At 30.8% G+C, this 25,577-nt stretch overlaps 2 protein-coding genes across 4 annotated transcripts in view; both read right to left on the bottom strand.

Moving 5' to 3' along the window:
• Positions 1-25,577, bottom strand: part of LOC129905842 (neural-cadherin-like) — a 658,269-nt gene that overhangs the window by 124,920 nt on the left and 507,772 nt on the right. The window contains exon 12 of one of the 3 annotated variants that reach the window (XM_055981447.1): positions 2,900-3,004. The exons of the other annotated variants lie outside the window; for them this stretch is intronic. Coding sequence (XP_055837422.1) covers positions 2,979-3,004 — 26 coding nt within the window. The 3' untranslated portion in view covers positions 2,900-2,978. Of the gene's footprint in view, positions 1-2,899; positions 3,005-25,577 lie in introns of those variants that run through there. 3 annotated transcript variants of the gene reach the window in all.
• The window catches only part of LOC129905841 (neural-cadherin), a 269,076-nt gene that overhangs the window by 236,405 nt on the left and 7,094 nt on the right, over positions 1-25,577 (bottom strand). The gene's annotated exons all lie outside the window — the stretch shown is intronic.

The raw sequence follows: 25,577 nt of genomic DNA, 5'->3' as shown, positions 1-25,577 counted from the left end.
TTTAAAATAAAATTAAAATTTTAAAAATTTGAAAATTCCAAAAGTTCAGAATCCGATAGCTGAAATTCTTAACCTGAGAACCCACTAAAACTTAAGAAAAAAAGGATGTTATTTTAATTTGGCTTGAAGTGAATACGTCCGAACTTAAAAGTTAATTACAAGAAATTACTTTTGAAAGGTATTTAACTTATGACTCTATTAATTTCCTGCTTGAGTACCTATCTACCTTTAAAATTAAAATAAACTGTGAACTCGGATTTTCGTTTTTTCCAATTTTAACTAAGTCCCTTCAGTGTCATTTTGCTTCTTTTTTTTTAATGGAAATTGTAAAACTCCTTTGAGAATCTTCTTTAATTTTTTTTCCCTGTCCTATCATCCTGTCTTTTACCGTCCATTTCACCCTGTGCATTTTTTTTTGTTTTTTCAGAGAATGCACACAAGAGACAAGACTGGCATTTTTGGTTCAAATTTTTGGCAAGCACAAAACTCTTTATATTTCTAGAGCATTTGTGTAGTCAGAAAGACACATACCACATGCATTTTCTGTCTCAGTGTCTGTACAATCTACTTCTACTCTATACACACTTAAACTACAAACACAATTTTTTTTTTATATGTACACTTCGCGTCACTTGAATAGAAACAACATTTTTTCTTTAGAAAAAAGCGATTGACGCTTTGGTGAGGTAACTTAGTAGATTTTTGGTTTTGCATTTTCAAAGAGGAACTTTTAACAAACAATGTTGTAAAAACAAAAAACCCAAAACAGAAACCGTATGGCTTCTAGTTGCGTTTTTTCGCATTACCTCACAAAAAACAGTGTTTTTTTTGCGTCACTTGAATAGAAACAAGCTCTTAAATTAGATAAAAATGAAGAAAAATCATGAAAAACACTAACTATAACAAAGCAATATTAAGCTTTGACATTATTGGCACAATATAACCAATTATGCGCTACGAGCTACCAATAGGCACCACAGAAAATGCATAAATAGCAGCTAACATTGGAAATGCACCTGCACTATGCAAAATCGAGAAAGATATTGGAAAATTTGCCAAATTTGGATGAGATAATTTTTAAAATATCGTAAACTAGTGATCAAATCAAAAAATAAGACAGGTGAGACCCAAGCCACGAGCAGAGAAAAAAATAACTTAAAAACTAGCTGCAATTTTCTTCACTTTGCCGCTAAAATCGGTCAAAAACGTGGTGTTAGTGTGATGGAAACGTGTTGGTTTGTTCCATCCTGGAAGTTATAAAAGGTGCACAACATTAAAAAAGCCTCGAAATGCAAAATAACAACATTTTAAGTTCTACTAAGATTACAAAAAAGTTAACTATTTTATAGTTGCATTCGAACTGAAAAGTAGTGAGGTAAAGAGTGGTTTTTTAAAGGAAAACATACCAACTCAGATGGACCACGTTAATATTAGCCCTATTTCATTGGTTTATAAAAGAATAACCTTTATCGCATCGCCAATAAAGGGCACTAAAATGTGTTATAGTAATACGCTTTGTTTTTATGATGTGCAATAGCAAAATTGAAGCTTCACGCTTCAAAAACAGATGCTTACTTTTACAAAGAAATAATGGTAGAAGCTCTTGGCAAGTTTAGGAACGTGGAAGAACAACCGTCTTGGAGATTGCACAAGGATAGTTCAAGAAAAAACAACGCAATAAAAACAAAACAGATGCATTCCGGATAAAAACGAAAGTTTATTTCACTTATTCAATCCTTAAATTGTAGAAAATGTCATTTTTTAAATTTGTAAGAAGTTACCAAACACTTTTATCACTTTCTCCAATTAGGTCCACGATTGTGTACAGTAGAAGTGCATTTTCAATGTTAAATTCTATTTATGCATTTTCTGTGGTGCCTATTGGTAGCTCGTAGCCCATAACTGGTTATAATGTGCAAATAATGTCAAAGCTTAATATTGCTTTGTTATAATTAGTGTTTTTCATGATTTTTCTTCATTTTTATCTAATTTAAGAGCTTGTTTCTATTCAAGTGACGCAAAAAAAACACTGTTTTTTGTGAGGTAATGCGAAAAAACGCAACTAGAAGCCATACGGTTTCTGTTTTGGGTTTTTTGTTTTTACAACATTGTTTGTTAAAAGTTCCTCTTTGAAAATGCAAAACCAAAAATCTACTTAGTTACCTCACCAAAGCGCCAATCGCTATTTTCTAAAGAAAAAATGTTGTTTCTATTCAAGTGACGCGAAGTGTATATTCCCCGGTTTATATATCCTGCTGCCTTACTTACCTAGAAAACTTTTCGCAGGAACTAATTTATGATCGTAGACAAATAACAAAAAATAAAAAAAAAGAGTTGCAGATGGAAACTAAAAAGGAGTTTGGCTTTTATTGCCGTCCAGAGACCTGATTGTGCATTTTTCACAAACATTTTTTTTTCTTTCTTCTATTTTTTTTATTCTTGTGTTCAAACATATGCTTTTGTAGATAAATGAAGAATAAATAAATATTGCTTCTTTCTTTTAGTAGCATTTTTGTGTGTCTTTTTTTCTTTTACATTCTAGCTTTTTTTGGTAATAGGTATGTAAGACAATTTATTCGATTTATATGTGCAATTGAAATTTTTTTCCTACAACTTTTTTAATTGAAGATAAAAAGTTCCCTGAAATATTTGAGTGTTTTTGTGCAGGAATGTTTGAGTGGTATTTCCTTCCGAGCAAAAAAAAAAACTTTTTAAGCTTTGAAAATAAGGATGTTCTATAAAATTACTTAACTTCCTTTCTTAAAGACACTATTTTAGTAAAGAACTATTTAGAAGAAAATAGGTCACTATTAATTTGTAAACTTCAATTATTATAAATTTTGATGTTATAAAAATCTGATAAAGGTACAGATTGTAATTTGGTTGTAATTTTTATGTATATATTTATATTTATACTTAAATGGGAAATATTTAAATTTATAGCGACTTACAGGGTTAGAGATTATTTGGAGAAAGCTTCATGTAATTTTATTTAGTTGCTTACCTGCAATAAAAAAAGAATAAATGTTAAATTTTATGTTTATATTATTTATGTATGAAAAATTGTTTTTTAGAAATTAGAAATAGCGAATGGTGTCGGAATGCCTTAACTAAAACTCTAAAAACAAAACAAAAAATAAAATGCACGACTGGGGCCGCACGTACTTGCTCTTGTAGTTCAAAGTATCTATATCTTAGATAACTATTGGAAATTAAAGATTTTCGTTAAATTTTGAAAAAAAAAAATAAAAGTAAAAAAATTCCATTTAAACTTTTTTTTTTTCAAAACATTTTAGATTTTTTTTTACATTTTACACTTCTAAATGATAAGAAATATCTGTCTGCAAATTTTGAATAAAATTGGCTTAGCCTTTGATGAAATATACGACATTAACTAAAAAATGCATCAATTTGGCAGAAAACGGCAGCACCATACCGTTGTAGGAAATTTTTTTGAAAAACTAAAAACGCAGTTTTGTTAGACTCATTAAGACTATAACGAATACCAAATTTAATCGAAATCGTTAGAGTCGTTTTCGAGAAAATTGAAATAACTCATTAACGATACACGGGAAGAGCCGACATTAGCGATAAAAAAAAAAAGAAATTGTCATATTTCCACTATCCGTATTTTTTGAGAAAAACTAAAAACGCAGTTATATTAGATATACGTACAGCATTACTTGTGTCAAATTTAATCAAAATCGTTAGAGCCGTTTTCGAGAAAATTGCAATACCTCGAAAAGTTTGTATGGGAGGTATACGTTCTAGGCGAGATATTAAAAAACAAAAAAAAACCAACCTTGGAAATTATGAAATAATCATCTGTACCAAATTTCAAGAAAATTCGTCCACCTGTTTAGGCTGCAGCTTCTTGTACACCTTTTTTTGACGACGCACAGACGCACCGACGCACAGACCGACGGACGTCATGACGAAAACCACTTTTTCAGACTTCTCCAGTATCGTAATGTTAGTTTTGATTAAAACCTCGAATTATTTTTTTGACACGAAACCAATACTTGCCCTATAGAGCAAGTAATAAGAACCATCAAGAATTGCGAAATTCAACTAGAAAATTTTTTTTAAATCCAAGTTTTGAAAAAAAAAAAAAACAAAATCACGAAGATCTAAAATGTTTGTTAAAATATTGGTTCTTGGGAAAAAATTTTCAATTTAAATTTCGAGATTTTTCGCCTTTCACGGTTTACATCTTTGATTTTCATGATTTTGGAATTAATCTTAAGAAAATTTTGGGTTTTTCAAATTAAATCTGTCGGTGATTGGGATTTTTGAATTTCAACTAACTACATTTAAGATGAAAATAATTGTATTTAAGGACAAGAAAGCATTCTTAAATTAACCTTCAAAATGTCCAAATATTTAACAGAAATCAAAATTCAGATCTGATTTCTGTAATTTCATTTTAGTGATGTGGAAAATATTAAAATGCAAAAATACATAATATCCAAATTTCAGAAAATTCAAAATTTCGACTACCCGAAATCCAGAAAGCAAAAAAAAAAAAAAAATGGGAAATGTATTACACACATTTCAGAAAAAAAAAAAAAACAATTAATCTGTATTTTAAAATTAGAAATTTCGAAATCCCTATAACCGAGTTATAATTGCATAGGCAAATAAATAAATTTAACATAATTCAGAATGTTTCCTCTATAATGTTGTAGTTTTTTGTTTACCCTTGGTGCTTTCTTTAGTTAATGTTTTAAAAATATAATTTTTTGGAAAGTTAGTGATGGTCTTAATTTTTTTTTCTGGTTTTGGGTATTTTAATTTTCGGTTTTATTAATTTTCAAAACATTTCGGTTTTGGAATTTTGTTAATTTGTTTTTATTTTTGTTGAATCAGATTATTGAATTTGGGATTTTGTAGATTTATGAAAATTCTGATTGGTTAGGTAGGTTTCTGCGAATATAATTTTGTGGATTTTAGGGTTTTCAAGATCTTTAGTTTCCAGGATATCAATAAATTTATGTTTGGAGTAAAAGGTAATTAGAATTAATTCTGCCAATAACTTATTTAATTTGTCAGTATTTCGAAGCCGCAAAATAGTTTTGCTTGTTTTTTTTTTTTCTATTTTATTTTTAGAATTTTGAATTTTCGAGAATCAAAATTTTTGAACTTTTTTAGTTTAGAGATTTTAAACTACAGTTTGTCTCTAATAAGATAGTTTGGATAGCTGGTTATAGGGATTTAAGATGTTATGGATTCGTTGTCAAATAATATTATAATTTTGAGTTTTGTACATTTTTAAACCAAATTTTTATTTTGTTCTTCATTGAAAAAATAAGGCACTTTAAAATAAGTTAATGCCAACTTAAATTCCCATCTTTTTAAAACAATAAATTTCTTCTTAAACTAAATGGAATCAGCTTAAAGTCTGTTAAATTTAAAGTGAACTTCATTTCATTTTGATAAGAATATAAAATATAGAATATTTTTGTTTTTAGAATGTCTTTTTTTCGTGATTGGATTTAAATTTTTCACTATCAGAATATTTTGGTTTGGAACCTTAATTTTCGGTTTTTAATTTTTTGAATTTTAATAGTCTGTGACCCAATGTTTAAGGGATTTTCGGGAAGTTTAGTTTTCGGAATGTTGTTGGGTTTTCAATTCAAAATTTGTAGTTTTTGTTCTTTCGTAATTTTGATTTTTTCATTAAAGGTTATTAAAAATTTTAGGTTTTTTTGATTAGATTTTGCTTTTGGATTTGAATTATAATGATCTTCTTTTTATCGTTATTTCATTTTTCTGAATATCAAAGTGCGTTGAAAATTTATTTTTGAATTTTAAAATTCTGGGGTAGTTGCATTTCGATACTAAAAAGTTTGGATTTTGGATATTTGGTTTTTTAAAATTTATAAAAATGTATTCAAAATTTTGTATATTCATTAAAAAAATGGAATTTCCAATTATAAAGTTTTAAGGATTTTAATTTTCAGGGTTTAATATTTTCCAAATTTTGTATCTTAATTTTTTTAAATTTAATTTAAGTGTTTTCATGGGTTTAAAATTTTATCAACATCTATCATAAAAATTATTTTGTAAATTCACAAGAATTAATATAACTGATTTTGAAGGATGCAACAAGGATTCTTAGAAACTCATTACCAAATTTCCGTAAATTATAAAAATTTCGCTTAACGAATAATTTCATCCTTCAAAAATGATTTTAAACCACTTCACAACACATTCATGGTAAAAACTCTTTCAATATCAAATTTCCGAAAATTCCAGAAAATAATTTTAAAAATATCATTCTGTCATATCAATTTTTTGCTAGCCTAGTGCTTTTAGGAAAAATCAACGTACAGTTTACCTAAACTCTTCTGTCCAAACTGTCCAATTCTCATTTCGAAAATCTGACTGCTGCCTGTCGTCCACATAAAAAAGTAGTGTCGTCTACTTGAATATAGTATAAGTAAATTTAAACCACAAAAAATTCAAAACGAATATGATTGCTCTATAGCTCTCCTCTATTACTAGCAGCATACTAACTCAAACTCACTCCCTCAAGGTTCATATACATGAATGAAGGATATAAATACTTTTTGCCTCGTTGACAATTTTGCACTTCCGATCGTATTTCAGAGGAAGATTGTTTTTTTCCCTTTTTTTATTTCCTATCACCCACAAGCAATTTTTTTTTTCTGTTGCCAGCTTTGAAAGAAAAACCTACGAATTGGTGTATACAAATTCGGTCAAAAGATGAAAAACGAAAAATAAAAAATTCCTGACAAGTAAGTCCTGATGGATTTCCGAAAGGAGGTGAAGTTTTTTTTTTTTTTGTTTGTTTGTTTGTATGTTATTACTTCGGGTAGTCTTTCTTCTGACAAAATGAATCTGCACATTTTCAAAGTGTCAAGAGTGAATTTTGTGTGAGTGCACACTATTTGTGTGGTGTATAGCTGGGATGCTGCTGCTGCTGCAGGAGGTTTTTGTATATAAGTGTAAGGAAGCGGAAATATAGCTCCTGAGGAATAGGACTTTTCGTCACAACCAAACACACACACTATACACATACAAAAAAAAGAGCTACTCACATTGTGTCAGAGAATGAGTTATATTACATGCAAGTGAAAATACACTATCTACTTTCTTCTGCGAAGGACAAATAACGAAGAATGAAATATAGAATCCTTCCATTATACAAGAGAGTGGGGGAAAGACTGTTGGTTGTATGCTGAAGGAGTGTGAAATGCAATGCAATTGAAAAATTGCGTCTTGTGGCCTTGTGGTGTTCATTGTATGTTAGGTCTAGATTTTTGTTTGTAACGAGTATATGCAAAAGAATATCATTTTTTTTCTTGAAATTTATTGAGTCCTTGTAAAATGGTCAGTATGAAAAAAAGGACGATAATTTACTTGCAAGGCATTGTTCTTTTGACATTGTTGCAAGAGATGGGTTGTTGGTTTCAAATTTTCTACATTTTGAAATTGTATGCATTCGTCAAGTAGAAATTTATCTGTTCACAGGAACTTTTCAAAAGGACTCTCTTAAATATTCTTTTTTTTTTTTGTTTTGGAGAAGAACATTTGAGAAAATGTCAACCTAGAGAATTGTGATAGTTTGGGGTCAAAATTCTGAAAACTAATCAATTTTTCCCAAAAAAAAATTTCAGAAAAAAATTGAAAAAAAAAAAAAAATATTCTGAACTAAAAAAAACAAACTTTGGAAAGGTGTTTTGCTGATTATTTTTGGTCTGTAGTATTGGTCTTTGGACTCAAATTGTTGGAAATCTTTATACATTTTGAATGAATGTCGTATTTTTAGTAATAAATCATTCCTTTGAGGTAAAATAACAAAAAATCTGAGGGGAGATCAATTTTTATTTTTTTTTTTTATTTTTATTATTTTTTGTTAAACTCTTAATATTGAATTCATAGTTTCTGCACTATAACAAACACAAGATTATTTTTCAAGTGTTGCTATTAAATTTTTATTTTTTTTTATCACCTGGGACCGTTTCATTCCAAAACATTTTCCCATTTATTAAGTTAAATTTAGTTTTTTTATTATTTCATCAAAAGGCTTATTATATTTCACAAGCTTTTAGAGAACAACACGTGTTAAGAGTACCTTTCTTAAATATTTGTTTTTGTTTTCCAAAATTAAATACCTGATCTCTTTTACATTTACAATAAAGGTCAACTCTGTTATATCAAAATGCAAACGTAGACAGTAACCTGGCCAGAGAGTTGTTTTTTAATATAATATCCAATGTCAAATCAGTTTATCGAAAGAAAAAACTCTATGACAATACAGATAAGTGATTTAAAGGACCAAGGGTAAGACAGACAATGAAAAAAAAAAAATTATATCCTTGCCGTCAGCAACATCCTCATCACCTTTATATATACCCTCATCAAATATTTAAAATCTCCATAAACCTCAAAACAGAAGAAATCCAGCAAAAAAAAAAAATAATCACACCTTTTCTAGGTTAAAACCACCTGACCCTCTTTTAAAAACAAAAAGTTAACAAAAAAAAAAAAAAAAAACAAAAAAGAAAAATTGTTTACATCCAATAAATTCTTCATAAAAATCCTCAGAGGAAAAAGGTAAAATTAAAATTAAAAAAAAAAACAAAAAATAACAAGACAACAAAAAAAAAAAATTAAAATAAAATTTATAATTATCCCCGGGGAAGGACATTTTTCATTTGAATTTTTTTTTGTCTCTTCATTTTGTTGACAAACTTTATTTTTTGTTAAGGGCTTGGAAACAAATAAATTATAAAAAGTTACATTGAAAATAAAATATAAAAACATACTTTTGAGTATTTGTTGAAAATATTTTTTTGAAACAATAATTAACAAAATTTTTGTGGTTGCCAAGTTTAAATGCAAATATAAATCATCCAAATATTTCAAAAAATACAATAACTTTGTTTTTTTAAAACATACCGAATATTAATGAACACAAAGTTCTATGGAAATAAAGGAGGCAGTGGTAAACAGAAGGTCGAGAGAAAATTGTATCCTTAATTCAGCGAATTTATATTATGCTGGACATACTTTCTATAAATTCAAATTAAATCTATTAAAAAATTATTTCTTTTCATTTTTAACATCATAAAGGAGTGAGTGAGTTTATTTAAATTGATATTCCGTAAAAAAAAATTGAAATTTCAAAAACTAAAGGAACCTACAATTTACCACCTAGATGCACTTTTCCGCACAAGAATGCATAGTAGTAACCCTGAAAAAAGGTTTTTAGGTTCTGGAGACGGGGACTCGAACCCAGACCTCTGGCGTGATACTCTATCGCACAAAACATTGCGCCCAGATGTACCATAATTAAACGCAGACAAAAATGGTTGAGAGTTTTTAATCACTAGGCCTTGCCCTTTTATGTATTTCTTTGTTATACTCCACTGTCAAAAGACAGTGTGAATTATAATTTCTTAGAAGAAGTTTGATTTGTTGCCTACTAGGATCTGTTTCATGAGAATTGTTAAAAGGTAATTAATTTATAGCAGAAACAATCAAATTTCAACTCTAAATAAAATTTGGTGATGAATTTTTCTATGAAATTATAATTCACACTTTCTCTGACAAACAGATTATAGCAAGCAACTCCTACTCTCACATTTTACTTCTGAACACCGAGTGCCTTCCAAACTTAGAATCGGTAAAATCCCACTGGTAAGTTGTTGGTGGCAGAATACAAGAAAGGAGGGGGGGGGGGGGGGGGAGTATTTGCAGAAAAGCACTTCTCCCTAGTTCAGACGAAGCAGTAGCGGAAAAAATTCTCACATGAAATCAACGGTGGCATTTAAAGTCCTAGATAGAAATGCTTATTAAATACTTTACACTGGCTTCATCGACATATTCAGGCTATTCTGGGAACCGTCCGTCAGGGGTCATGGTAATTTCCCGACAGGAGTCAGCTATGGAACAAAGAAAAGGCTTGGATAACGACGGATTTGTTGATGATGAAAGGTAAAAACAAAATAAGTACAAATAATTTCGGACCCACACGTAGCTCTCTCAATTAACCAAGTCCACGGGCAGCCTACAACCTAGTTGGGACCCTGAATTTTTTAAAGGAAAATATAACTGCCATTACAATTAGATTGATCAAGCAATCAAGGACGGAAAACAAGTAAATCGACTTCAGCGATTTCAATCGCACTCATTTAAATGTAGATTCAGACAAAATGTCCTGGCTTCTAACTGCATGCATGAATAGCTCTCGAAGATCAGGAGCAAGGCTTAATTCACCAAACCACTTCTACCATATCGTGATCATGATGCAAGATAATCCCCTAGTGTTATGGATGCCCGATCGTTCTGAGGATTCAAAAATGACTCTGGCCACTACATAGTCTTAGGTTCTAGCCAATGTACATTCGTAAGAGAGTACAAGGTCCATTTTCGATCGCGTTTCAAATAACCACTCAAGAAGTCCTACGCCTCCAGAAGCAAATATTGAGAACCAGTTTAAACATTGCCTGGGAACTTTCAGGGATGCAACATCGAAGTGCTCGCTGTAAAAAGTATCCCTGCCAAACTCTCCCGCTTAAGCACTATGATGGAGAATGCTATCAGCTCTGTCGGGACCGTTAAAGACTTTCATCAATTTGTATGATGTCAGAAAGGGTTGTAGACAAGGTGCCGCGCTATTATAAAAGTTCTTTAACATTGTTCCGTTCTTGAAAGCCCGGAAATTTTTCAACTTCACCCTCAGAGGAAAGCGGGGCAGTATGGGTAGACCTTGAAACAATTATTAAATGAGGGTCTCAATCAACTTGAAGTGCTTAGCTAAAACCAATTGGCTTAGGATAGGGTCCAAATCCACACCAGTCGTACTCACGACAATCGCCATCATAGCTTAGTAAGTAAAGTAGCTACAGAGTCAAACTTTTGCGTTCCATCCCGTAAAGATAGGGGGGGCGCAAGGGCACTGAATGTTAGTATTTAGAATTCACCAAATTATTCACCACAAAAAAGGATTAACAGTATTAAATGTGTAGGTATTTTATTGAAGCCTGAATGACCCATAACATAAAAATTTTATGTTTTCACCTTTCCAGTATTTCCCAATAATACCTCTCCCTCTCCCTCCCGCTCAAAAAGTGAAATTCAATTTCTATTAATCGGAAAGGAAAATCACTAAAGCCTTTTAACTGATATCCACATGAAAAGATTTTAAGAATTGATCATGAACAGGATAATACGAATTCATCTTGATGAAAGCTTTGAAAATTCCCACAAGAACCTATAATTCCTTTTAAAAAATATTAGAAAACTATTAGTTTCTTCATAAAGTCCTTCAAGTTTTGATGGTTACCAAGAAAACCATCATTATCTAACGTTTGCACGTGTTCTATTATATTTAACATTTATTCAATTTGTATATTTCAAAAGAAAACAACACACACACAGACAATGGTAGCCCTGTTTTTTAAACATTGAAAAGGCAGCCATATTAGAAAATTCATGAAATTTACGTCATTGAGTTACAACAAAAAAAAAAAACCATCTGCGGAAGATTTTCAAAGAATTTTTGTTGGAATGTGTGTTCAATTTTCTTTCGTCGATCTTGAGGAAAATAATGTTGAAAGGAAGGTTGCAATTTTAGCAGCAGAAGCAGCAGCCAGCCAGCAGTGTCTCAAGGTATTGAAAACTTTCATCGAAGTTTGATGAGGGAGAAAATTTAATGAACACTGAAAAATTATGCCACACAACGTCGTCGAAGAATACGAAGAAGGCACACGGTTCACGACCAAGGAAGACGATGAAGAAGAAGGCGTTCTTGTAAGCATAACACTATAAAGACTTCTAGGAGGTATGGTATACCATAGAAGTAAACAAAGGTGCAAGAGTAACGTGTATACTCTTACCATCTTTTTCATCCATATTGAACTTTTTTTTTGTCACACAAATTACGAGCAGGAAAGGGAGCACTTAAAAATCCCTGACGGCATCTCACCATATCTACAAAAAGCTATAGAAATACCTATTATACGGGAAAGGACTTTGCAAGTTGAGTATTAAATAGGGAAAGGTTAGGTGCTGTAGGTACCGAACCTACATAGAAAGTTTATTTTTTTTTTGAAATTATAAAGACGATTAAGGCTTTCTAACACTGCGGTTTTATTTATTTAGTATATAAAACTTTAATTAACTGCGCTACCGCAAGGTAAATTTCGTTCGTTTTGTTTCGTTTCGTTGGTTTTTTCTTTTTTTTCCCAAAGTTTGCTTGTCTTTTCGAATATAGACTAGCTTCGTTTTAAGGAAGCCTTAATATACCTCTTCAGCACTAACAGTGTTTAAAAAGGTATTGGGTACATTTTTCGCTGGTGGAAACGATGATTTACTGATAAAGTTTTGATTTTACCTGCATCGACAGTAAATTGTTTTTCTTTGGTTGTATCTTTGTGTGTATAAACGATTTTACTGTATAGGTAGACACACAGTATAGATATTATATGTTAGTTAAAATTAATTTTATTTGTAACTTTGTTTTTTGTTTGTGTGTGTGTGTGGAGAGAATATTGGAAGAAGATGCTGTCAGCTAGTCAAAATTGTAAGAAGGAAAAAGTTTAGGAAGAAACTTCTTCTCTTCTGGTGTAATATGAAGTAAGATTAAATTGATTTAATTTGTAAAAATAACAAACATTTTTAACAAGCAAAATTGTTTCAATTAAAAAATAATAGCTGAAGTTGAGATGCATCATTAAACTTGGTATGTTTGATTGAGTTTCAAGGATAATTTTTTTTATGTGGTTGTTTTTTTTAAGTTAGTGGGTGACTTTTTGCCAGTTGCAGATTGTCTACATATTTTTCACAAAAACCTTATATTACTAGTTGAAGAAGATTATACTTTAAAAAAAGTATTGTTCTTCTAATTTCGCGACATCGTTTTTGGTTACTTGATGTGTTGTACGGCGTTATTAAACTCTTTTCTAGTTGAACAGATTGTTCTTTACATGCTCCTTTTTCAAGAATTTTAGCTGACCTAATTTTAATGCGTTGCTGACAAAGTTTTTCCTAAGCCTCTTAAAAGCTACTGAATAGCTTATAAAAAGCCAATGTTAATGCCGGTAACGTATCAAGCGGAAAAAAAATCCTTTGATACCACTATTGAGAGCCTCTTCAAAGTTGCTGAATAGCTTACAAAGCGTCAATGATTTATTTTAATAAGGAATCAATGGACAAATGCTTAAAAACTTTTTGAGAATTATTACACTGATTGAAAAAGGCTCTTTGGCAATACTAATCGCCATTACCCGACTCTTCTCTATTTAAACAGGTTCTTTCTAGCATAATCCTTTCCCAAGACACATAATTGACAAAATATTAAATGCATTGCAGTCAAAGAAAGCGGAAGAAACTCTTTGATAACACTGTCGAAAGCCTTTTCAAAGTTGCTGAATAGCTCGAAGTTTATCATTAAGAAATTCTTGGATGATCAACTCAGGAATGTAAAACAACTGTGTTTAGTATAATCTTTAAAAACCGCAATCCCTGAAAAAAGGCTCTTTGACGTCATTATCCAACACATTTCTAGTTGAGCAGATGTTCATTTCCCAATACACTTAGTTGACCTTATTTTTAATGCGTTGCTGTCAAAAGAAACGGAATAAATGGTTCAATAACGATAAATTCAAAGTTTGCTGAATAGCTTACAAAGTGTCAATGATCATTTTAAACAGAAATCAATGGGCTCTAGAATACATAGAACTGAGTTTAGTATTACCATGACAACTACAATGCAACACTCAAAATTAGCTCTTGCTGAAAAAAAACATCTTCGGTAGGACTTATTGGCTTTTTACCGTTTTGGCGTTGATATCGTTAGATAGAAAGTTTTGTTAAAAGGCTGACAAAATTAAAGCTATATAAAGCGGCTAAAAGTTGTGAACGTAAGACTTGTTCAACTTTTGTCAGCTAAGCAGCGGAGATTGACTTTTGGCACATCATCGAGAGGAAAGTGATAAAGTGGGGATGGCAAGTGACAGTTTGGAAGTATCTCGTAAGTGGTAAGGGGCAAGAAGCGGAAAGTTGCAAATGATAAGTGAGAAATGGTAAATGGTTAATGGTAAACGGTTAATTGTTAATGGTAAATAAGTTGTAAGTGGTTGGTAGTAAGTTAAACGTGGTAGAGGTAAATGATAAGTGGTAAGAAGTAACTGATAAACCCTAGTTTGAAAATAATCCAATATAGAAAGTTAAATTTGATATAATTTCGTTTGTCGATATTGCAGTTTTTTGTTCTTGTCTATTTTCTTAATTCCTACAAAAACTATTTCTCTTGTTAGAAAAATCTTTATTGCTTTGAAACAAAAAAAAAAAAAAAAAACAAATTGTGTTCTCTTCAATAAACATACATAATCTTTGAAAGAATTCTGGAAAGTTCTTTTCATCGATTTCTTTTCTTTGAACCCCTAAGACTTTGTTTTTGTCCAATTTCCCTGAACACTTGTTATCCAATATTAACTACCTTCCTAATATTAAATAACTTAAGGAACTCTAATCATAATCACTTTTCGAAGATGGTCATCATTCCCATAAGAAAACATATATATAACCTCAAAAAAACAATACGAAGAAAAACTAATAAGATAGGGGTTCGAATGATACTGCTAAACGTGCTAAGGATATTAATCACGATAGCACCCAGATGTTTCCATGAATTCTATATTATCTGTTGATTTGCAAAGTTGTTTTTTTTTTCTTTTGTATTCTTTTTCAGAATTAGCAAAAAGACTCATTATCGACTTTGTTAGGGGTTATTTTTTGTTTGTTTGTGTTTGTCAAAATTAAAACTAGATTTTCTCCATTGTATAGAATAGTATAAAAGAATTTATCTTCAAAGGATATTTTAATTCAAGCAAAACAGATTTTAAAGTTTGTGATGTTTTTGAAAAGATATTTCAATCAAAGGGAGATACCTCATCATAGAAAACCATTCAAACACCCTATTTTGACTTTCTGTAAGATGAGATTTTTCAAAAAGCCAACGCCCCCAACTTCTCTTTATGTGTCCTTGTGTATTGATAAAGAATCCTTTTTTGTAGAAAAAAAAAATATTCTATTAACAACACCACGCACCACCAGGATCCAGCATCAACACAGAAAACCAGCAGCAACACAGAAGTATTATCTCTGGCTGCCAACTGAGACAAAATGACAAAATACTTTAACGCCTTTTCTATTTTACTTCCATTATATAGGGGACTTTTGTCAGGATAAATGAAATTGAAAAAAAAAAAGGATAAGAACAAAATACAAACAAGTGGAAAAAAAAAACAAGACATATGTGTAAAGTTTAACACACTTAGCGAACAGAACACCCATCAGTGGCACTTGCACAGCAGCTGTGTGCTGTGCTGTGAGCTGCTGTGTGTCTGTCATTGAAACGAATCTGCCTGTCAAAAGAGCTTTCATTGACTGTCAATATAAAAAGGCATTAGGAGCTATATGTTTACCTTTTCTTTTTCTCCTCATACACAACCATCAAACAGGAGTATTTTATCCTGATCCGCTTTAAGGCTTTAAACAAAAATTCTTTCCGGATAATTTGAGAAATCTTATTTCTTATTATTTTGTCAAAAAGAGGATCCTTTAAGGACACATACAAAAGTGTTTTTTGATATACGGCGAGTGTATGTTTTTTTGTTGTTGTAGGAGTAGAATATTGTTGCGGGTATAAAATATCCAAGCTAGGCGAAAAAATCCTTGCACATAGAACACAAAATAGCAAAAGGATATAAATTGTTGTTGTTGTTTTTTTTTTTTTGTAGGTATCTGTGATGTATGAGCCGTGTGTATAAAATTGACCATAAAATGGAAAGTTGTCCTGAGTTATGACACTTGGCGTCAGTAGCAAGAAAAAACCAAAAACGAACATTAAAAACAAGAAGAAGAAGAAGACAAAAACTCTTAATGGTGCGTTTATGGTTCACCTATGGCATTGTATATGATTTTATTGATAGCAATTTGTTGAGCAGCAAATAATTCAGGAGATCTTTTTTTTTCGTCCTAGAGAACATGGCGACATTGTTTGTATCTACAGATATCGAAATACCTACATATGGATAGATTTATTTATATTTTTAAGGAGCATAAGAAAATGTTTTAACGACAATCCAGTGAGGAATTGTATGCGAATGAAAGACCATAAATAATAATGGCGCCATCATAAAGTATATTGTATTGTAGTTGTTGTTGGTATTGTTTGGTAGCCAATGCAGAAGAATAATGTCCTTGGGGCATTTATAGTATATATGTTACGAGTATTAAATTGTATTTTATTATATTGGCAAAGATTTACCGGAGCAAATGAAGCAGTTAAAAGAGAAAAAAGAAAGAAAAAAACAGAAAATTCAGAAGTGAGAAACAATTAAGTGTTTTCGTGTTTGTATTAAATCAGTGTCTAATGAATCCGATAAAGAAACGATAAATGTGTATTTAACCAGCAGAAACTTTGCCGACCTTTAACATATTTCTTTTTTTGACAAAAAAAAATTATCTTGGAAATTTTCTCTCATCAAAGTTACAGATATTTAGCCTTGACTGAAATTTAATGTCAGTTATGGGGGAGACAAAATTGAATTACAGAATGGAATCAATCCTTGGCTCTATATAGGAAGAACAAAAGCCTCGATTCTATATCAGTAGCTGCAATTAGATTGAATCTTGCAGACAAAACCGAAAAATGGTTTTCAAAAACGTTCTCCACTGAATTACAAGAAATAACATTTTTGCTTCTATAAAGTATTGCAGAAACTACATTTTGAAGCTTCACCAATCTTTTTCTGCTTGCCAAATTGGGAAATTTTACAATTTATTGTCCTCAGAGTAATTTATACATAAGACATTAAAAGAAACTTTACCGAAGTTGTGGCTGTTGGTAGATAAAAATAATTTAATTTTATTTAATCACTTATAATGATAAATGATATTTTTTCAGTTTTCACTTTTATGTTTTGCAAATAATTACACTGGGTCTGCAAAATTTAACTTTTTTTTCTCCTTCAAATAATGTTTTGATATTATGAAAGATTAGACTTTCCTGAATCTAAATCTGATTTCAGAAAAATTCTATACTTTTCTTATAGTTTTGATGTGCTGAGTTAGAATCCGAAGTCAAAAAAATTCTATCACGTCAGGATTTTGAGATATTCTCATTAAAGGATCACAAAATCAAGTTTTTTTTTTAGAAAATTTCACAAAAAAACTTCTATATCTCAAAAACCAGAGCTGACCGAAATTTTTTGAATTCGGATTCAAAATCAGCACACTAAAGTCCATTAAAAAAGTATACTTTTGTTATAGGGAGAAAGATATATACGTTTTTAGAGATCAGTTTCTTTATGGTAAGATATGCCAAACCTACTAAACTTACTTAAATTAAGATATCTCGGAGAAAAAAAGAGATATTGAGAAGATTGAAACTGAATTTGAAAGAAAAAAATAAGTTCTTTCATAAACCGTAACAATTTTAATTGAAAAAGATTACATTATGCCAAAATATTTCTTCGAAAACAGCAAAAAAAAAAATTGGTTTTTGAGATTTTCTAACGGGAATATCTAAAAAACGTTCTTGGTCAATTCTGACATCGGATTTGGAATTCACATACAAAAATCCTTTAGAAAAGTAGAGTTTTATTAAAAAGGAGAATTTCCTTGCAGACCAGTGTTTTCAATGACAGCATCTCAGTTGCATCTAACTTCTTAAAGTTCACTTATCGAAGCTTTATGGAAGTTTGCTTAGTTTTCTTACAATACTTCTAAGCTACTTTAAGGAAGTCAATACATCTAAAAAAGAATTACTTGAGATAGACCTATTTAATAACCTTAAGGGTATTATTTTGAAAAATGTATTCTTTTGTTTAGAAAGTGTTTTGTTAATTGGCAAGATAATACTTGAAAACCAAATTCAATTGAAAAACTATTTGTTTGTTTTTTTTTTTTTTTCCAAAATCAATTTGCAGGATTAATCATCGAATAATTCAACAACTTAGGACTTGGCTAAGTTTTCATCGGATTATTTGGAAGTAACAGCTTTAGAGCATTACTTATTGCAAAAATTCACTTGCTGACACTCTTCAAAGTAATGGATAAATGGATAGAAAATAATAAGAAGAAGTGCCTCAACCGATTCGGCTTCTGTGGTTCTGAAAGTTAAGTTTAATTCGAAGGAATATCTCGTCATAATGTAAATTCAACAAAAAAATTAAAAAAAAAAAAACAAATTTAAAAATATTGAAGAAAAAACTTATAAATTTTCTGTAGAAAATCAGTTCAATATTTTCTTTGAAGCTGCATACATTTTTTCGATCAAAAATTACCAAAAAACTTAAATTAACAAATCCCCTTAAAGTAACTTTGAAATTTTTTTTATTTTTTTTCACACTCTTGTATTGGCTTTAAGGATTAGAGAAAAACTCTGGATAAAAGTCAAAGTAGACATTTTGCCTCCATCACACAAATATACATACAATATCTATATGTATTTTTCTGAAGCCTCTCTAAGGATTATAGTTAAACATTCAGTCCCAAAGTCAAATCAAAAGCAACAAAAAAAAGGAAAAACTGGGTGCTTAATTCTTGAATGAATGTTTGGGACTTAACTTGTTTTGTTCTCACTTCGTGTATTCTTCTTTGTTGCTTGTCAAGCTTTTAAACCAAATCAAAACAAAAAAAAATACATATATAACAATGTTTATTTAATAGATGTGTGGTTCAACACACATGATAAAAATTCATTCTTTAGATATTCGAAAAAAGACAAAGAAAAAATAGAATATAAAGAATAAACATTTTCATAAATACCTCTAAGATAAAGAATTTTATCAAAATGTAACTGATGCCGACACATAAGGTCACACAAAGAAAAAATAAACAAAAAAAAAAAAAAAAACATATCGAAAAGAATACTAAAAAAAAAAAGAAAACAAAAAAAATTATAATAACACGAACAGAAAAAAAAATGGAAAAAAAATCATCATCCCTATAGAGACTCTATTCCTTATACCACGGATATGGAATAAAATTTAGAAAAAAGAAAAGAGAAAATAGAAGGCACTTGAGTGTTCCAAAAGGATAAAAGAAGCTTTTTGCACCACCACCATTACTATACACTAAGCATTTAACCCCCAGGAGCACTATTGGATTGTTATTCATAAGTATGTTGGATTAGTGGCTTTTAACTGTTTGTATGACACTTAAGACTACAGGGAAGACACTTAAAAGAATATCAACAAATATTACATACACACAAGGGGTTTACTTAAAGTTTTAACGCATATTTTTAAGACAGAAAGGAAAGTTTTTTGTTCAAATTTCTTTTTTAGTTTTTTTTTTTTTTGTCTCACTTGAGTGAAAGGGTGTGGTTAAAAGGAACTAAAAAGTTAAATGAAGGGCAGAAATGATTGCTTATTATACTCAGTGTCACTTTTTAATATTGAGAAGAAATTCGCTGAGAAAATGCGTACCATACAAATTTTAAGTTAATTTGGGTCACTGTGGCGTATGTGGAATATTTTTTTTTATATTTTGCAGGCTTATTGAATTTTTGTCATCGTGTAACTTTTATTTAATAGTTAAAATTTTTCATCCAAAGTTTTCAATCCATATCTTCTATTGAAAAAAAATGTTACTCATACACCACAGTGACCGAATTTTTTTTTAATTTTATAGAAAATTTCATAGCTGTCTAGACAGTAGAAACCCATTTTTGAACAACACATTTCTATTAAAATTTTTTTTATCCACCAGATTACATTTTTGGTAGACAAAATGTAAGTTCCTTTTGGGATAAACAACCAACGTTAATTAAATTAATGTCTTAAGAAAATTTTAATTGGTTAAATTGTATTAAATAAATAATAACTACTACGCGTGTATGTATAATTCGTCAACCATTTAATTCTCATTATTATTTACCACATTCTAGCTTAAAAATATTGAGTGTAGGTAGGTACTACATTATCAAACCTAAGTCGTGGTTTTCATTATATCCCCTTCATTACTTTAACCACAGAATACTATTAACCGCAGAATACTATTAATATATAAGTTACATACATTTCTTTAGAAGAGGTACTCTTGAATTGTTTTTTTGCGTAAAAGTGTTTTCTCAAGTACTTGTAGAAGTAACTACAAACGCTAGTATATATGAATCTCATGAATAATTGGTATTTGCCAAGGTTAGTGTTGTTAATAAGATAAGAGCTCCTCTATCTTTTATATCTCTTTCGCGGGAAAAAAAACTGCATTACATTATTACAAAAGCACACACACGTTCTGGTTTATAAAATTAAAAAAAATATATATATATAGAATAACCACTTATGTGTAACTCTTGTTCTACATTTTTTATTCATTCATCATGATTCATGCGATGTGGTACAATGCATTAGTTGAAATGACCTTGAGAAAAAAGTAACAGTGGAGTATTAAAACAAGATAAGAGTAGGGTAGATAAACATGACATTTTTCTCATTTATCAACGCCAACAAAAAAAGGAAGATTGAGCTTTCGTTCCACAAAATAGCTTTTTAGTATCCATTCATTAAAAAAAGCTTGTATTTATTAAGTTTTTTTTCGTACAAATCAAAGCTTTCAATTGATAAAATACACACTTTTTTGTTTCTAAGCAGGATTTTTAAAGAGATTCCGAATCGCTATTCGAATATGATAGTCTATTTAATAGACCCGAGCTCCAGAGCAAAAATAGAACAAATTCGTTCAAGACTTTTTATTGGCGATTATGGTTCCTTGGCATACAAGAATACTCCAGCCAAAAGTGCTACTAAATCCATTGGTGCATTTCTGAGAAAACGGCAACACTGGTCGGTTTTCAGTTTTTGAAGTTATACTTCTTATGGGAGGGTGAGTATGAAAATTTACTTTTTGACAAGAATGTCAAAGGGATTATGACGCGATCACCCTGGGTAGCAGGGCTGTCGTTTCACCTTTAGAGTAGGCAGTACTTTAGTATTTAAAAATGTTCGCCGCAGTACGGCAAACATAAAACACACAACACGTTGCAAGTTACATGTTTCATGTGGCAAGTTGCATGTGGCAAGTTGTATGTGGCAAGTTGCGTGTGGCAAGTTGCATGTGGCAAGCTGCATGTGGCAAGTTGCATGTGGCAAGTTGCATGTGGCAAGTTGCGTGTGGCAAGTTGTATGTGGCAAGTTGCATGTGGCAAGTTGCATGTGGCAAGTTGCGTGTGGCAAGTTGCATGTGGCAAGTTGCGTGTGGCAAGTTGTATGTGGCAAGTTGCATGTGGTAATTTCCATGTGGCAAGTTGCAAGGGTTGCAAAAAGCTCACATTTCAGCTCAGCTCAAATTTGAGCTAGGTACCATAGCTTAGCTCATTTGAGCTGAGCTGAAAGTGAGCGCCCCAACTTCCAACGCCTATATCTCGGAATTTTGAAGAAAATGAAAAAAAATTTTTAGATGCCAAAAGGTAGCGGGGACTCTAACCTACATTTGGGTACAACTCCCATCCCTGTAGGTCCACCCGTTCTCAAACCGGGAGAATTTAAAAGTAAAAAAAAAATAGGCACGATTCTGAAAAAATAGGCATGATGTGGCGGTTTAACATGGAAGGCGATTTTTTAAAAATCTGACAATGTGCAAAGCGTAGGCCCATGACACAAGCTATCATTTGGCATCACTCCCAAAAATTGCTCTCAAGCGGTTTAGCTTCCAGGAGCGTTCAAAGATTCAGGGATTTTTCGAAAAAAAATTTACCCCAACTTTCAAACGCGATTTTCTCGGAATTTTGAAAAAAATCGAAAAACCGGATTATACCACTATCGGGTAGCTGAGAATATAAGCTTTCATATGGCACCACTGCCCTGTCTCTAGATCAAAGCGTTCCAACGCCTATGTCGCGGAATTTTGAAGAAAATGAAAATAAAATTTTTGATGCCAAAAGGTAGAGGGGACTCTAACCTACATTTGGGTACAACTCCCATCCCTGTAGGTCCACGCGTTCTCAAACCGGGAGAATTTAAAAGTAAAAAAAAAAATAGGCACGATTCTGAAAAAATAGGCATGATGTGGCGTTTTAACATGGAAGGCGATTTTTTAAAAATCTGACAATGTGCAAAGCGTAGGCCCATGACACAAGCTATCATTTGGCATCACTCCCAAAAATTGCTCTCAAGCGGTTTAGCTTCCAGGAGCGTTCAAAGATTCGGGGATTTTTCGAAAAAAAAATTTACCCCAACTTTCAAACGCGATTTTCTCGGAATTTTGAAAAAAGTCGAAAAACCGGATTGTACCGAAATTTTTTTTATGATAAAAAAAGAAATATTTTACTAAAAAAATAGAAATATATTTACTATTAAAAAAACCAAGAGAAAAGATCACGAAAAAATATCTGTTTTATTTATAAAAATATCCATGTGTTAAAATAATTCCATTAATAACTAGAACCAAACATCTTAAGCTATGGTGTTTTATAAAAGTTTAAAATATCTTCATATTTCATTATACTTTCCAAATAAAAATCAATGTATCCTCTCACCCATCACAGCTATAAGATCACTTTACCTTAGCTCACCCAACAGCTCAGCTCAGCTCAACCATCAGCTCAGCTCACTTTTAGCTCAAATGAGCTGAGCTATGGTACATAGCTCAAAAGTGAGCTAGCTCAAAATTTAAGCTGAGCTGTGAGCTGAGCTCAGCTCACTTTTGAGCTTTGTAGCAACCCTGCAAGTTCCATATTACAACATAAGTAAATTTCACAGAATAAATTGAAAACTACATGGACGCAAGGAGGATGAAAGAATTAATTTATTGTTCACTTGATAAAAATGTAAAAAAACGAAGTGTGGATTAATTAATTTAATTATAGAAATTAAAAATATCAAATGAAATTCATTTACATATTAACTGAATGAGAAGTATAACTTCAGTCGCGTGTACATGTGTACACACACTCTTTTTTTTTTTGATTTAACTCGAAAACCAAGCCTGACTTTGAAATTGTTCAAAGACACTTTTCATAGCAAATTAAATTTTCTGTCAAGTTAAGATGGTTAAAAAATTTTAAAAATTATTTTTGACTAAAATTCTAACCTAAAATCAAAGAAAAAAAAGTTAAAAAATTGACAATTTTATTTTTTTTTACTAAATCAAGGGGCATTTTGTGTCTGTAGCCGGGACGTCCAAACTTTGTACTAATGAAATAAAGTAGAGGTAAAATCCTTTGATAATACGTAATTTTTAATTTTTTTTGTCAAGAAACAACTTAAATGTACCTATTCAAAAACTAGCACTTTTTCTAAATTTTTGACTTTTTTAGTGAAAAGCAAGTTTTTAAAACTCGATAAAATCCTATTAATTGGTAACTTTTAGACTTTTAAAGTAAACATACTTCGAGGGATTGATTTAATATAAACTAAATATGACAAACAAAAAAATTTATTTGCATCCTTATGGCCTTTTGTGCAATTTTGTGTATGTGCATTTTTATAAATACGGGTCGAATGGATGGACGGAGAGCCATTAGCTTTGGTCTATTGCATAGAAGAACATTTAATACCAACTCATTTACTGTTTTCAATGGCCTGAAAAACAATTCTTGTAAAATCCGCGACCAACGAAAAGTTTCTCTTGAAAAACGAAAAAAATACTGTAATGAGTTTGAAACAAAATAGCTCAGGCAAATTAGTAAATCAAATTGCACTTTTCGCGGGACAAATTTTTTTCATGGAACGTGTTTAGGTGAATGTCCTTATCGTAAAAGTGAATTTTTTGGGATGATAAGATATCGGGAACAGCCGCCATCTTGGAAAAGAGGTTGGTGCCGTTTTTATTTTATAACTCCATTTTTACTCATTTAAACCAAAAATGTCCGAGGATAGACTTATTCACAATTAAATTATCTAAAAAATGATATACAAATGAATTCCGTGAGTTAGTTAAATTCAATTTTATAGTCGGTCAAAGTCCAAATTCTTCTCGCAAGGTTAAGACAATATGATATTTTTTCAAATATCTGAAGAACTTTTGATTTGTTTGGGATTTTCTTCAAGAATGAATTATAGCACTTTTGATTATCTATAAAATGAGCCCTTTATCTAAACTGTAACCAACATAATGTATAAGCCATCTAACGTCGAAGTTCACATTCTACTAGTCAAAAGTGAGAAAATAACAAGTTTTCTTCTATTAGACCGAGCAAATTTTTGAAGTGGAGGTATAACCAAAATATAAGTAAACAGTTTTTTAACTATATTCGTCTAAATATTGAATTCAAAGTTTGAAATCTTTAATGTTAACCTTTATATGGTTTTCGAGGTTTTAAATGAAGTGAATTTTCCAATTAACGTGAATAAGCTAAAGTGACACTATTTAAGATTCTAAATATAAGAACTGATGCCCTGTCATTTTTCCAAAACATGAACACCTCAATCTCAGCATTACGATAAGTATAACTCAAGATATGAGGTGTGTAAGCCGTTACCTTTTCGAGACTATTGTGTTTAATTTTTGATTGTTTATTTGAACTATTGAAATCCCAAATAAGTTCAGTTAAAAAATCGTATATCATGACCTCGACGTTTGGTTGCTTCTACAATGTGATGGTTACAAAAACAATAAAGGGTTCATTTCATAGATAATTAAAAGTGCTATAATTCATTCTTGAAGAAAATCCCAAACAAATCAAAAGTTCTTCAGATATTTGAAAAAATGTCATATTGTCTTAACCGAGCGAGAAGAACCCGGACTTTGACCGACTATAAAATTGAATTTAACTAACTCACGGAATTCATTTGTATATCATTTTTTAGATAATTTAATTGATAATAAGTTTATCCTCGGACATTTTTGGTTTAAATGAGTAAAAATGGAGTTATAAAATAAAAACGGCACCGACCTCTTTTCCAAGATGGCGGCTGTTCCCGATATCTTATCATCCCAAAAAATTCATTCAGGACATTCACCTAAACACGTTCCATGAAAAAAATTTGTCCCGCGAAAAGTGCAATTTGATTTACTAATTTGCCTGAGCTATTTTGTTTCAAACTCATTACAGTATTTTTTTCGTTTTTCAAGAGAAACTTTTCGTTGGTCGCGGATTTTACAAGAATTGTTTTTCAGGCCATTGAAAACAGTAAAAGAGTTGGTATTAAATGTTCTTCTATGCAATAGACCAAAGCTAATGGCTCTCCGTCCATCCATTCGACCCGAATTTATAAAAATGCACATACACAAAATTGCACAAAAGGCCATAAGGATGCAAATAAATTTTTTTGTTTGTCATATTTAGTTTATATTAAATCAATCCCTCGAAGTATGTTTACTTTAAAAGTCTAAAAGTTACCAATTAATAGGATTTTATCGAGTTTTAAAAACTTGCTTTTCACTAAAAAAGTCAAAAATTTAGAAAAAGTGCTAGTTTTTGAATAGGTACATTTAAGTTGTTTCTTGACAAAAAAAATTAAAAATTGCATATTATCAAAGGATTTTACCTCTACTTTATTTCATTAGTACAAAGTTTGGACGTCTCGGCTACATACACAAAATGCCCCTTGATTTAGTAAAAAAAAATAAAATTGTCAATTTTTTAACTT

This window comes from Episyrphus balteatus, chromosome 1, assembly GCF_945859705.1.
Source record: "Episyrphus balteatus chromosome 1, idEpiBalt1.1, whole genome shotgun sequence".
Taxonomy (NCBI): Eukaryota; Metazoa; Arthropoda; class Insecta; order Diptera; family Syrphidae; genus Episyrphus; species Episyrphus balteatus.
Note: the sequence above shows the minus strand (reverse complement) of the source record. Positions and strands in the feature narration are given on the sequence as shown.